Raw genomic sequence first — 13,429 nt, 5'->3', positions numbered from 1 at the left:
ACAAGCTTGACGAGTTAATATTTTACAGACATCACTGGAAAGTTTGTAATTCAGTCGGATATGTCAAAAGCAAGCAAGCAAAACAGTGCACGTTACTAAAGTTATTTGACGGTAAGGAGAGAGAGAGAGAGAGAGAGAGAGAGAGAGAGTCAGAGAGCATGCACTTCTGTTGCATGATCTTGATTGCTGTTTGCTCCATTAGCGCATGCATTTGGATTAAAACTTAATCTTAAATATAAAACAAAAAAAAAATTATAGGGACATTTACTAAAAACAACATTTATTTTAAATGTCAAGCATACACGATTAAAGCAAAAGTGAAACTAGCAGACTGTGTGAAAATGCACTAGGCTATAAGTTTCTCTCTCATTCTGAACCAATGCAAACGTGTGCACACTGCGAATGTTTAGCTTGCTTTAAAATTATGTTTTTTATTCATACGCGACGGTCTGTTTACAGTGTGCGTGATGCAAATTACATCACCAAAATAGTGTGCACGTACTTGTATAATATATAATGAGTGGTTCTATGCATTATTTTAGGAAAATGTTTTGTGTTTACAGTATTGAGGTGCTACAATGGAGCTTCTTCTTCTTCTTCTTCTTCTTCTTCTTATTATTATTATTATTATTTTGTCTCTGTACCAATTATTTGTAAAATTGAAAAGTACTGTGAAAATATTGGTAATAATACCGATATCGGTATGTGTATCGCAGAGTACCAGAAATGAAAGTATCGGCATCAGTCTCCTCCAGAAAAAAGTAGTAATGGTGCATCCCTACTTTATAGTAAGTAAGTAAATAAATAAATAACTGTTTGATTAAATTACGTAGGAGTAGGTGGGACTACTTTTTACTTTTAAAGTTTTTTCCTGTTTTCCTAAATGTTTGTATGGATGATTTCATGTATGTACATGATTTGCACAATGTACTTATTAATATTTAAAAAAAATATCCATGTTTTTGCTATGTTCTTATGGATAGCTCATCAAATTCATATGCATGTGGTCACTATGATCAGAGGAAATGAAATGAGCAAAACGACTGCAGCTGTTTCTCTGTAAAACCAAAAGTGCTGGAGAAAACACAGCATTTATCTGTTCTCTTGGCTTTGAGTGGTTTTTAAGTGAAAGCCATATAATTGAGGCTTGAGACCATTTGTATTTCCTGGTAGTGTTGGAGCAGCAACACTTTCCAAAGCCAGCACTCACCCTACGGTTATCCGATACGCTTGGAGCTAGTCCCTGCGCAACTAGCTGGGCCCCTCAGCATCTGGATCTGCACAGCCGGACCCAAGTGCAAACATTTACTCTACATTAAAGCCTCGCTCTGATAAGTGTGTTGTATAGATTAAACACGATCAGATTTATGATGTTTGCCTCTCGTAGCGGCAGTAAAATTAAACGGCTCGTCGTTGTCATTTCAAGTAAGGGACGTAAGCCGACTTGTAGTAATTTTCCATCCGTTTTGCATCCATGTCAGCCCTGAAAACTGATCGCTTATAAATTTCTCGATTTTATTTTGTGAAAATATACCTCATCAAAAACATTCCCCTCCCTAATTTCGTTTAATGACATATCTGGTGCTGGAAAATGTCAGTTTATGTCGGAAAAACAGATGATCTGACTTTCCCGGAGAGTTGTTAAAATCCCACATGGTTTGAAAAACCGCTCGGCAAGCGGCGGTTCGGCATCTAAAGCTGCCGAGAGCTCTGCTCGCCATTAGCGAACAGAATCACGGTTTATGTTTGTGTACATCGCTGTAGGCCGAGAGACAGACTAAAAATAAACAGAACGATGGGCTGATGGGACCGCTATTAAAACGTGGATGGAATTTCCATCCTTACTTAGGGGATTATATCCGTAACGGACACCAGACTTGATGATCTCCTCGCTTTTAGAACGTAAACCCCATTTGTACGTCTTTTCGCACATGTCTGTCAATCAAGAGCGTCCGCTCACACTTTTAGTGTCGGCAACAAATGTTCAATCCGTCGCTGGGACATTACCAGATATCATATATCATAAACACTCCAGAAAAGCGTTAAATGATACGGTTAAAATGCCAGGCCAGCGTTTAGCATTCAGCCACAGTAGAATGTTTGATTTTCGTTGAGAATGTCTGAATCAGTTTTTGGTCGGGACATGCTGTCGGGTACCCATGTGCGTGGGTGCCGTCGTCTTAATGAGACTGCAATGAAAAACAGCCCATCTCTGGTGCACCACACATGTTCTGCACCATGTTGCTATTAAAAGAGGTTTATGAGAGAAGATAATCAAACGTTTAAAGTGCATTAGGCTCTTTGCGTGTGTGGCTGTGTGTGGGATGTGTGTGTCATCTGAAAAACAGCTACTTGCCGTTGGGACAGATGTAAGAAGAAACAAGATGCTGTCGATACGGATCGCATTAACAATTGCTCATTCATTCAGCGTCCTGTGTGTTTGCGAGTGTGTGTGGGAGTTAATACTGTGTGTGATCTGTGTGGATCTTTCTGGCTCAGTGTCGGAGGCTGTGAGGCACTGAGGTCAGAGGATACTGGATGGATGGAGTTGGTGGAAGATTGTAAATTGCTTCTGCACTAGGACAGCTGTGAGAATGACCTTAAATTTAGTCCGGCCATCCCTCACAGCGGCACTGCAGCAAAGTTTTATTTGTTGTTGTTGTTTTTTGTAAATAATGTCAGTGTATGAACTGTGGATATACACTTCATTATTTGAGTCCTCATAGACATTTTTGCCTTGTTAAAAAAAAAAAAAAAAAATCTAAATGACATGTACCAATAACCATAGACAGCTGTGACTGACCAATCAGAATAATGTATTCCAGTCACCTTCAAGTACTTTTATTTCTCTCTACTTTTATATTGCCATGTAATAATATCTGATATTTTGATCAAAACAACTATATGAAAAAGTTTATTCAGATATTTTTTTTCTCTGTGTGCTGGAATGTAATATGAATATGCTTAATGAAACACTTATTAGAATCAACAAGCTAGCATTAATTTTTCAGCATGACAAGAGTTACGAATTAATGTTAATGGCCAGAAAAAAAAGAAAGAAAAAAACACTAAATGTAATCTTATAATATTACAGTAAGCATACAGTTACATATAATTGAACAGTGTGTGTATATTAAATATGAAAATTGCTAACACCTTATTTCTAGGAACAATTATTTCTATTAACTAGTTGCTTATCACCATGCATAGTACTAGCATATTAGCTGTTTATAAAGCCCATATTAATGCATTATTCTTCATAACCATATTTTAGATCCTTTAATCTACCCCATATCTAAACTTAACAACTACCTTACTATTTTTAAGCAGCAAATTAGGAGTTTATTGAGGCAAAAGTCGATGTTAATTGTGAGAATTGGCCTCCAAACTAAAATGTGACCTGAATATCATCGATTAATATTTCACAATCATCTAAACGGGATCGCTGGGGCTTTACAAACACTCTTTGAAACAGCATTAAAACAGTGGAAATTGTAGCTAGAGTGAGACAGTGTATTATAGACAGTATTAATAACTGTGCACAATAGCAATCCTTCAGGGTTTCATACTGTACGAGCTGAGTCAACTGTCACACAGCACAATGCATTCCACATAATACTGCGCTTGTCGCATAATAATATAGTGCGGTCTGGCCCATTGACCAGCTCTGACCTTACTGTACAACTTCTCCAGCATTCTGCCCTATACTAATGCAAAAAATGTGAACCATGCGTATCACATGGCCAAAGTCCTTTTGTGCACCCATGAGTGCAGGCGCCAGGATATTACCCCACTTTCAGTCAAGTGCTGTATTATTACAACCCTCGATTGGGCCACAACGTCATGCCTGGTCAGGCTGTCAGCGTGTGTGTAGGTGTGACACACTGCCGTCTCAGTGTCACACTCTGGGTCCGACCCACAAAGGTTAGTCAGGGGTCATGACACTGTCTGACGCCCGACAATAGAGCCTTTGTGGGCATAAGGCCGTAGACTTGTCCTCGCACAACGACGACATGCGTGCGTCAGCCACCAGTTGAGCTGTCAGACATGCTGAAATACCCTTTTTCTGAAGGCGACCCTCTGAAGAAAACACCGCAGTCTGCATCAAAGACTTTGTTGAACTCTGAATGCTGACAGAAATGTGTGTGAGGTTCAAAAGCCACTTCTCTGACACCACCTCCCACTTACACGGTCACATCCTCATTGCCAAAACCATCCACTGCCAGGTTCGCTGTATGGCTGATCTCTTTGTTTTTGTCTTTCAGATTGAGAATGTGGAGGCTTGTCTGAATTTCTTAGGGGCCAGAGGAGTCAGTGTTCAAGGGCTCTCTGTTGAAGGTAAGACCCTTCTGTCTGCTTAAAACTCGATAACAACTGCTAAATGCCTTCATATACACAAATAGAGCTGCTATTCTTATCATTGGTGCTGTTTACATCAGTGTCATTACTGTTTATAATTAGCATGAATGGCCTTTGAACAGTTTTTAAAGAACTGAATAGTTAGGTTAGTTAGCATTTTTAATCAAAGAATGGAATTTGCATCCCAAATCATAAAATGGGTAAAACTCCCATAGATTTGAATAGAAGGAGGGGCTTAAGGCATATCTTGGGACCCCAGAATTTCTAGAAAAAAAAAAAATAGAAACTGTGAGGCCACAGGATGCTTCAAAATTATTTAAACTATAAAATTAATGTTACACTTTAGTTTTGGGACCAATTCTCACTATTAACTAGTTGATTGTTAGCATGAATATTACTACCATATTGGCTGATTATCAATACTTATAAAACACATATTAATGCATTATTCTGGCTGACTATATTTTAGATACCTCAGTCCTACCCAATACCTAAACTTAATAACTACCTTACTAACTAATTACTAAGCAGCAAGTTAGGAGTTCATTGAGGCAAAAGTCATAGCAGTTAGTTAATCATGAGAATTGGTTCCCAAACTAAAGTAGAGTCCTCAGCATTTGAAGAGAATCAAAACCTTTCATCAAAATTGTTCTAAAACGTAGAACCAAGACTTTGTGAACTTTTTTGATCAACTTAAAATGTTGACTACTATATAAATAACAATAATTATTATAATAGCAGTAGTTAAAATTCAATTATAAAAATATTCCATGAATTATGTTTTGTACCCCTTAAATAACTTTTACTTTACTGTAACATAAAAAAGTTACATTTGTTAACATTATCTACTATACATTAATTAACTAATGGTTCATTATATATATATATATATATAATGAACTTTAATGTCCCTTTCAATGTTTACTAATGCATTATTAAAAATCAAACGCTGTATCTGTTAATACTGTTTAATGGACTTGAGCAAACATGAACATGAAAACATGAAAGATTAATGCTGTACTAAATCTATTGCTCGCTACTAACTACATTAAACTACTAGTGGGATCTTATTGTGAAGTGTTACCATTATTTTTATTGAAAAGAATTCAGAATCAAAATCTAAAAATGTAATAGAAACAGGTTTTCAATAAATAGTGTTTAATTAATTTAATGTGTTAACACTTCCAGTTTCTGTTATCAAAAAAAAAACAAATTTGCAAAAACAAACAGCATTGCCATAAATATATAAAAAATACCCAAAGGGAATATTAATAACCACGCATTAACATCTCAGAACAAAGTGGAATAATAATTATGTTATAATTTCCATTTAATTCAATACATGCACCGTTAAGTATCACATAATTTTAATTCATTCATAAGCTGCATGAGTGGCGTGTGTTTGAGTCCATAGAGACCTGTTGATGTTTGAATCTGATCATATTTGAAACGTTTTAGGTTTCTTAGAACTGCTGCATCGACAAACCGCAGAGATCCTTGATTTTCTTTTTCAGCATAAGTAGAAGCTTAAGTGTACTAAATGCAGTGTGGAATGATATCATTAACCTAAAGCAGCTTGGATACTGTATTCACTGTCCTGCTAAATTCAGCGCCGTGAGTGCACAGGGTCCATAAATATACACTGTATTGGGTTTCTCAAGGTTTTTATCACACACATTCTTCCTTACACAGGGCTGTGTTTGTGCTTTTTGAGCATCTTTCCTAAAGCTGTGAGTAGCTATCTTAATTAAATTAGTGGAGGTTTCAGAGTTAGGGTGTTTGAAGGCTTGCCTACGCTTGTGTTTAGTTTTTTATGAGGCATGCCGACTCGAGAAAAGAAGTGAAAATGAAAGGAGTTGTTTTTTTGTATTTGATGTGCCTGAGTGTGTAGGAGTTTTCCAAGGAAAATAAGAGCAATAATGTCTAAACCACAGACAGTATGTCACATATATAGAATTTTCTCTTTACTTTTGATTATTATTATTATTTTTTTACTTATTAAATGATTTAATTTACAGCAGATTAAACTTCACTACTCCTGAAGTTTCATTAATTTACTTTAATAAAATGTTTTAATTGAATAACTCTGTCAAAGAGAAAATTTGTTTCAAGCTTAAATATATAAATTACAAATAAAACATAGAAAAATAAAAAAGTCAGACAATGATTATTATTATTATTATTATTAATGAATATTTTTGTCACTTTAATCTGAATTGAGTTACTTTCAGATATTTTATTAGCACTTAATGCCATTCTTTGTCTGATAGAATGTTTGATGTATTTTAAAACAAAACTCATTTCCAAATTGCATTGGTTTAATAAAATGGCACTGTATATTAACAGTTGTTTGTTTCTATTTTTATTTCCAGAAGGATTTTTTTAAGAAACACTTGAGACAAAGTTGGTACTAAAATGAAACCTAACCTCCTGCGGCATGAAAGCTGTGCATCTGTGCAATAAAACCGTCCTCTGAGAAAGTTTGCTCTTGACTCCTGCTGACTGTTATCCTAGCCTTCTTTCTCCAATAATGATAGGTGCAAGCTCTCAATATTCTTTTTCCTGCTGCAGTGGCCATGACTCGCTGTTCACAGTGTGTAGGGTATCAGAATGCACAGCGGGACCCTGTTTTTAAGTGTTTCTAAGTGCAGGGCACACAGTGACCTCTGCACAGACTGAGCTTTGATCTCATTGGCTGTGAGGGTCTGGTGAAAAAGGTGCCATTTGTTATAGAGCATGTCAGTCTTAAAGACTTCTCCTAGGGTCAGAGGGGGCACCTTCACTGGTGACCTGACCGGGAAACCCACCTTGACAAGAAACACACACTCCAAGCTCACTCTGAAAAGGCACTTCCGCTGAGTTGTTTAATCCTTTCACTCAAAAAAGAAAAAAAACTCTCACTAGTCAAAGGAGATCAAGCATGTCCTTCCGAGGTATTCAAACTGAAAGACATTCATTAATATGTTAAATACAGGAAGCCTGTTTTCATAGAAATCACTTTTCTTAATCTTTGCTGCCTTAAAGATGGTTCACTCAAAAAAAGGAATTTCTCATCATTCACTCACCCTCATTGCAAATCTGTGTGACTTGCTCAAAATCCAGCTTTGCTATCACGGGAATAAATTACAATTTAAAATATATTACAGTTCTTTTAAGACATAATAATATTGTAAATATTGGTGATTTTACTTTTGATAAAATAAACCCTTGGTGAGCATAAGTGACTTTTCCAAAACATTTTTAAAAAGTCTTACTTGCCCCAAACGTTTGAATTATGTTGTACACACATCCAATCCACTTTTGTAAATCTAAACAAAGTCTTAAGTGTTTACTGACTATTTTGGCCAGCGAATGCTAGAACACATCTGTACACAGAGGAAGTGTTCAAAGCCACATCAACGTAAATAGATAATGCATTCACACTTCTCTGATCTCACTTCCCTTAATGAGCCTGTCTGAACAGATACACATTTGACCTTGTGCAGCTAGCGACAGTAAGACCTAATGACTCCACATTTAAACTTCTGTTAAAAGTGTGTTCATTTACTGACAGCTTTTTACTTCCAAGTTTCCAATTTAATGTGAATCGACAGCCTTTGCCAAAATCCAAACCACTACATATGCTGTTGCACAGAGCAATTGTGAAGAAAAAGATTAATTCCCTCCATTAATGCAAACATACAAAATGTATTTTGCAAATTAGCGTGCCAGAATAAACAGTTTAACACATTATTGAGCCTTGCTTTTTCCATATTGATCTGTAGTGCAGCGACACCAAATAGTGCCAAATTTCTGTTGGCTGACCCAGAAAATATGTTCGACTGAAACATACCATCTGAGTGCTTTATTATGTAGAATGCAAATTACAGCTCTGTACGATCCCAAATTGAAGCGGGGGGAGATTAATAACCCCAAACATTGCTGACGGGCAGAACAAACAGGCAGGCTGTCAGAACGAAGCCGGATTCTTCTCTTTAGCGCTGCCTCAGCACCACCATCCTTCAGTCGCTTTCAGCACCAGCTATTAGCAGTGTGTAAGTATGAATGAAGGCCATTTCATAAACGGGCACGGGAGAGTAAAGCGTCGCTGGCAGGCAGAGCACAGACAATCGATGCCGTTGCCTTCATCTTCAGTCCTTTATCTCCGTGATCAGAAACGCCGTGCTGGCACTTATTCAAACTCACAACTTCAATTTCGGAAGGAAGCTTGAAAAGCATTCCTCATAGGACACCTCACAGCGCTCCTTTGCATCGGCTCTTAATCAGGATAATAGCATTCGGGCTTCTAAACTCCGTCCGCCACTTCAAAGCTTTGCTTATTGAATCAACGTCTCCTCATAAAAGGTCTCAATTAGAAGTCAATCATTTCAGTGACTGTTTCTAAATGTTAACGTCTAATTTATGACGCACAAGATTCCAGACGCTCAAATGACCGCGCTAAACTTGGATTCTCCAGACAGTTGCATATTGTCATACTGTATATCACTTCCTTATTCATAGGTGATCTTATCTGCACCATTTTTTCAGCTCCTTGTCAACAAAACCTCAACTTCCCTAAGATGAGGTTAACCACCATGTGACACAACGATGGTTTCTCCTGACTTGATTCTGTACTTAAAAACATGCTGTGTTTAAGGTTTAGCGCATCAGTTGAATGCAGGATTAAAGAGCTCTTCTTGTGGTACTTTCTAAATCTGGTGTGTTTGCTCTTCAGAGGTGTGTAATGGGAATCTGAAGAGCATCCTGGGTCTGTTCTTCATCCTGTCTCGCTACAAGCAGCAGCAGCAGCACCAGCAGCAGTACCTGCAATCGTTAGTGGAGCTCCAGCAGCACGTCACACATCAGACCACAGGGGCGGCGCCAGCGAGCCAACACAAATCACAAGACATGCAGTCCAGGTACGACACATCTTATGATATCTATTGATGTTGCTCCTCCATTTGACTTCTGTATCTTTCTGCATTCCATCATGAAATAAATGGCTAGGGTTAGGGTTAGACAATAGATATTCTATACTGTGTGTGTGTGTGTGTGTGTGTGTGTGTGTGTGTGTGTGTGTGTGTTGGTGTATTGGTAAAAAAAGCAATGCCACGACTGTGATGTAAATAGATGAGTAATCTTAGCAGCAGCTATGAAGAGGAGATGCCACACATGAGTGGCGTTACCCAGCCTGGCTCACGTAACCTGACCCAGAATGCATGTGTGTGTATGTGAGGCAGAAAAACACGAGTGTGCATTTTGTAGTGCTAAGTTCTCTGTCCTGTCAGCATTCACAAGTGCAAAGAGAGGAAGAGAGTGAGAGAAAGACAACAGCTGCCCCTCATTCTTGTCCTGGGCCCATGGGAGCTCTCTCAACCCACATCCAGCAGTGACAGGTGTTCAGAGGGCCTTGGACTGCCAGCCTAACACACACACACACACACACTCGCACACAACCAGATGACATCAGCAAGCAGAACTGGGCCAGGAGGGCTGTAGATTGGCTGCACTCCTGGAGGATGTTGTAGACACAGTCTCCTCAGATAACTATCTTAGTTCTCTGTCCAGCTCCAGAAAGTCGGGTAAAAAGGAAGCTATTGTTTGGCGTTTTGGAAGTGTTTCTTCAAACGTTTACTGGCTTGGGGTTGCAGGTGTTAAAATGGGCGGCTGTCCGATTATCTTTGTGTGAGTGTGTGTGTGTTGTACAGTTACAGGGGTCTGGGAGATTCATCAACTCTGGTCTTTGGCCAACTGCACAGAAACACTTAAACAGACTCTTGGGCTTTCTTGAAGCATTTTAGCTTACTGGCAAAAGTGTACTGCATACTCAGTGAATAAACTCATTATGTTTAATGCCCTTATGGTGCTTTGTTCCTTAAAAAAATAATTAATTGTTAAAATGGTCTTCCTTATGCTGTCCTAAAGTAAGCATCATTCATCAGATTGCTGGTGCTAAATAATTAATGCAAAAGCCACTGAGATGATATGTCATGTTTAAATGCAGTACAGAAGGACCAATTAAATTTCACTTTGCTCCCATTGCTTCTCCTCTGAGGGGAAACTTTTTTAAATTCAATTAAATATAATGTACTCCATCTTTCAAAGGTTTGGGTTCTTTAAGTTTTTCAGTATTTTTGAATTAATTCTTATTCTTACAAGTCCTTTATTTGATGAAAAAACAGTTATAATAGCAAAATCTTGAATTGATTATTATTATTATTATTATTATTATTATTATTATTATTATTATTATTATTATTATTATTATGAGTATTATTATTATTTATTAATTATTAATTATTAATTATTAATTATTAATTATTAATTATTAATTATTAATTATTAATTATTAATTTAAAATTACTATTTTCTGTTTTAATTTACAATTTCCATCAGCCATTTTTCCATTGTTCAGAGTCTCATAATTCCTCAGAAGTCATTCTAATGTGCTGATTTGTTGAAATCTTTTGTAACAATGTCAGTGTCTTTTTCGTTTTAAACGTATCAATTTAATGAATCCTTGCTTATAGGAAATACACTGGCACAGGAAGAAAAAAATGCACCCAAACTGCTGCGATTAGTGAAAGAAAAGAACTTTTAGCACTTGTTGCTAGTTAGTATATGGTGATAGAAGCTGTTGCTTTTGCTTTAAAAAAAAATAAAATAAAAAACTCACTTTTAACACTGTGACACATAGTCAGCTGGGTATCTGTTTTGTTTTAAAGATCTAAGTACCATAATACAGCACCGTCTGAGATCCCTGGGAATGAGGGGTGAGCTTTTTATAACACACACTGGTTGGTTTTACCCATAGGCACTGCTCCCATTTACAGTTTTAGAGGTCCAGGCTTTCTATAGCCAACACCTGCTGGAGTGACGGTCAGAGAGAGAGAGAGAGGGATAGCTGGACACTGCGGTGCCTTTAGGTCTGGGGAAGAGATGGGGGGTGAAGTGTCATCCCTCTCTCTCAGCGCACCATGTCCCGAGGTGAACAGCTCGAATCGGTGGTCTCATGCTCACGATTGTCTGGCCTCAGCTCACGGGACAGGAAGAGCCGACTGTCCTATGGGAAAAAGTCTGGCAGCATTAGGTACAGTAGTACTACCCATGTTACATATCAGGAACTTTGACAGGAAGTCATATGGTTGTTGCTTATTTTTTTATATAGTTTTTTAAACATTTATAGCACAAGTTTTTGGTCTGTGCTCTGCGGTGTATTGAGGCTACTGTGTCCCTCCAGATTTGATCATTATTCTGGGTCCACAGTGTGACATTTTATATTTAGGTGTTTAGTTCCTTTTTTTGGAAGTTGTCTGTTCCGCTTTGAAAATGAGATGTTTCTCTCTCGGGAGCTAAGTTTAAACTCATTTCATGGGTTGTTGAACTTCTCTCAGTTTCAAAACTTTTTCTGGAGTGTGGTCATTCTCTGCTTTCTGTCTTTTACTGTTGGAAGGCATAGTAATATTGCATTAGAACTTACTAATAAGTACTAAAGAAGATTGATTTTTTTGATTTACACCTTTTTTATGTGTCGAATGTCTCTGTTTGATAAGACAGTGGTCTTGAACTCTATACTGACACCTTTCGTGAATGTACTGTACCCACACACAATTTGTCATTTATGCGTATATGACTGGAAACTCATCCTTTTTTATTTAAAAGTACATTTCATAAGCATCCTTGACATTTTAATGTTTTTAGATTGAGCAGATCTTATTAGAAACTGTAGTGAGTGGGTTTGTATATCTCACTAAACCCTGTTGTTTATATCCATTTTAAAATGTTCAGAATAGTTACTATGACACAGTTGTTCTGTGTATGATTTCTCACTGTGAAATGTGTCTAGATATCCCATGGCAAACAAATTTATTCTTGAGATTGTTTGACTCACCACTGTCATGCTGCTAGGCTGAACGCTTTAAGGAATGAGGGGAAAAGAAAGTAAGTTGTAGAGAAACGAGTGTTTTTTTATCCATCGTGTCCCAGCTGAGTCCCTGTTTGAGAAGGAGGAGAAACGATGGGCCTCATTAATCATGTGGACATGATAACGCTCTCATGAGAGAGAGTGAATGAGAGAGTGAAAGACAATGTTAGTGTCTCACTGGAGCTGTCTTTGGTTACAATGCTTGTTAACCTGCTGTCTTGCCTCCCTGTTTCACTGTCTTCCTCTCGTTCTCCCAGTCTGGTGAAGTCTTTGTCTCTCCTCAGGGTTTCACTCGAGGGAGTCTGTAATTTTAAGCCAGCTCCTTGTCACGCACTCGCCGTAGAAACTTGTTAAAGTCAAGCGTTCATGGTGGTCATAATGATCTCCTTCTGAGGATACACACCCACCTTCTCATTCACTTTGGCCAACTTTTGGAAGAATCTTTTCAATTTGAAAAATAAATCAAATGTGACTCTGTATAGCCAACGTTTGGAATTTCAGAAGGATGATGACTAACTTGATGGGGTACTGCACAATCACAACCAATCAGACCATTTTTAATATTCAATAATTTGGAACAGGTTTTTGGATCGAAGAGATCACTGTGGTTGGGGTTATCTAGCATGGAACACCAAATAAACATAAATGAGATGACTGAAAACATATATCATCATACATTTCCAGCTGGTTCATGATCTTTAGCTGCTTCAAGATGGTGTAGATGGTTAATCAGCTTAATTGCCACTTGTTAGACCTGGTTTTGACCTTGTAAACCATCTTAGTCAGGCTGATTGGATGTGGTAGACCACTTTGGACTGGCAACAAATCATACTGCTGACCTTCAGCTAAAATGATCTGTTGTTTTTCAACATGGCAAATGGGAATACCACCTAGATGCTGTTTAGATGGAGGTTTTTCCACTGTAATTGTTGATTCATTGCGAACTGGACATCCGCTCTTTCACATTCTCTCTCATCCTTTGACTGTAATCAACATCCATCCATTCACAGACACTCTCATTCCAGCACACAGCGCTCACAAACCTGCTACACGCCAAAGCTTGTCAAGGCACATTTCCCACTTAGACACACCATATCCAAACATAGACAAACACAGGCGCACACCCAGAACGAACAAAGTCAGTGTCAATCAGCTGTCAGTGGCTGG

General features: G+C 37.9%; 1 protein-coding gene across 14 annotated transcripts in view; it reads left to right on the top strand.

Annotated features, from left to right (window-relative positions):
* LOC113062168 (neuron navigator 3) overlaps positions 1-13,429 on the top strand; it is a 164,017-nt gene that overhangs the window by 75,817 nt on the left and 74,771 nt on the right. For 13 of the 14 annotated variants that reach the window (XM_026231901.1, XM_026231844.1, XM_026231820.1 and 10 more), the window contains exons 4-5: positions 4,266-4,338; positions 9,074-9,257. In XM_026231901.1, the coding sequence (XP_026087686.1) occupies positions 4,266-4,338; positions 9,074-9,257 (257 nt within the window). Of the gene's footprint in view, positions 1-4,265; positions 4,339-9,073; positions 9,258-11,241; positions 11,429-13,429 lie in introns of those variants that run through there. The other variant, XM_026231920.1, reaches the window with a different exon arrangement.

The sequence above is a fragment of the Carassius auratus genome, chromosome 4 (genome assembly GCF_003368295.1).
Source record: "Carassius auratus strain Wakin chromosome 4, ASM336829v1, whole genome shotgun sequence".
In the NCBI taxonomy this organism is placed as follows: Eukaryota; Metazoa; Chordata; class Actinopteri; order Cypriniformes; family Cyprinidae; genus Carassius; species Carassius auratus.
Note: the sequence above shows the minus strand (reverse complement) of the source record. Positions and strands in the feature narration are given on the sequence as shown.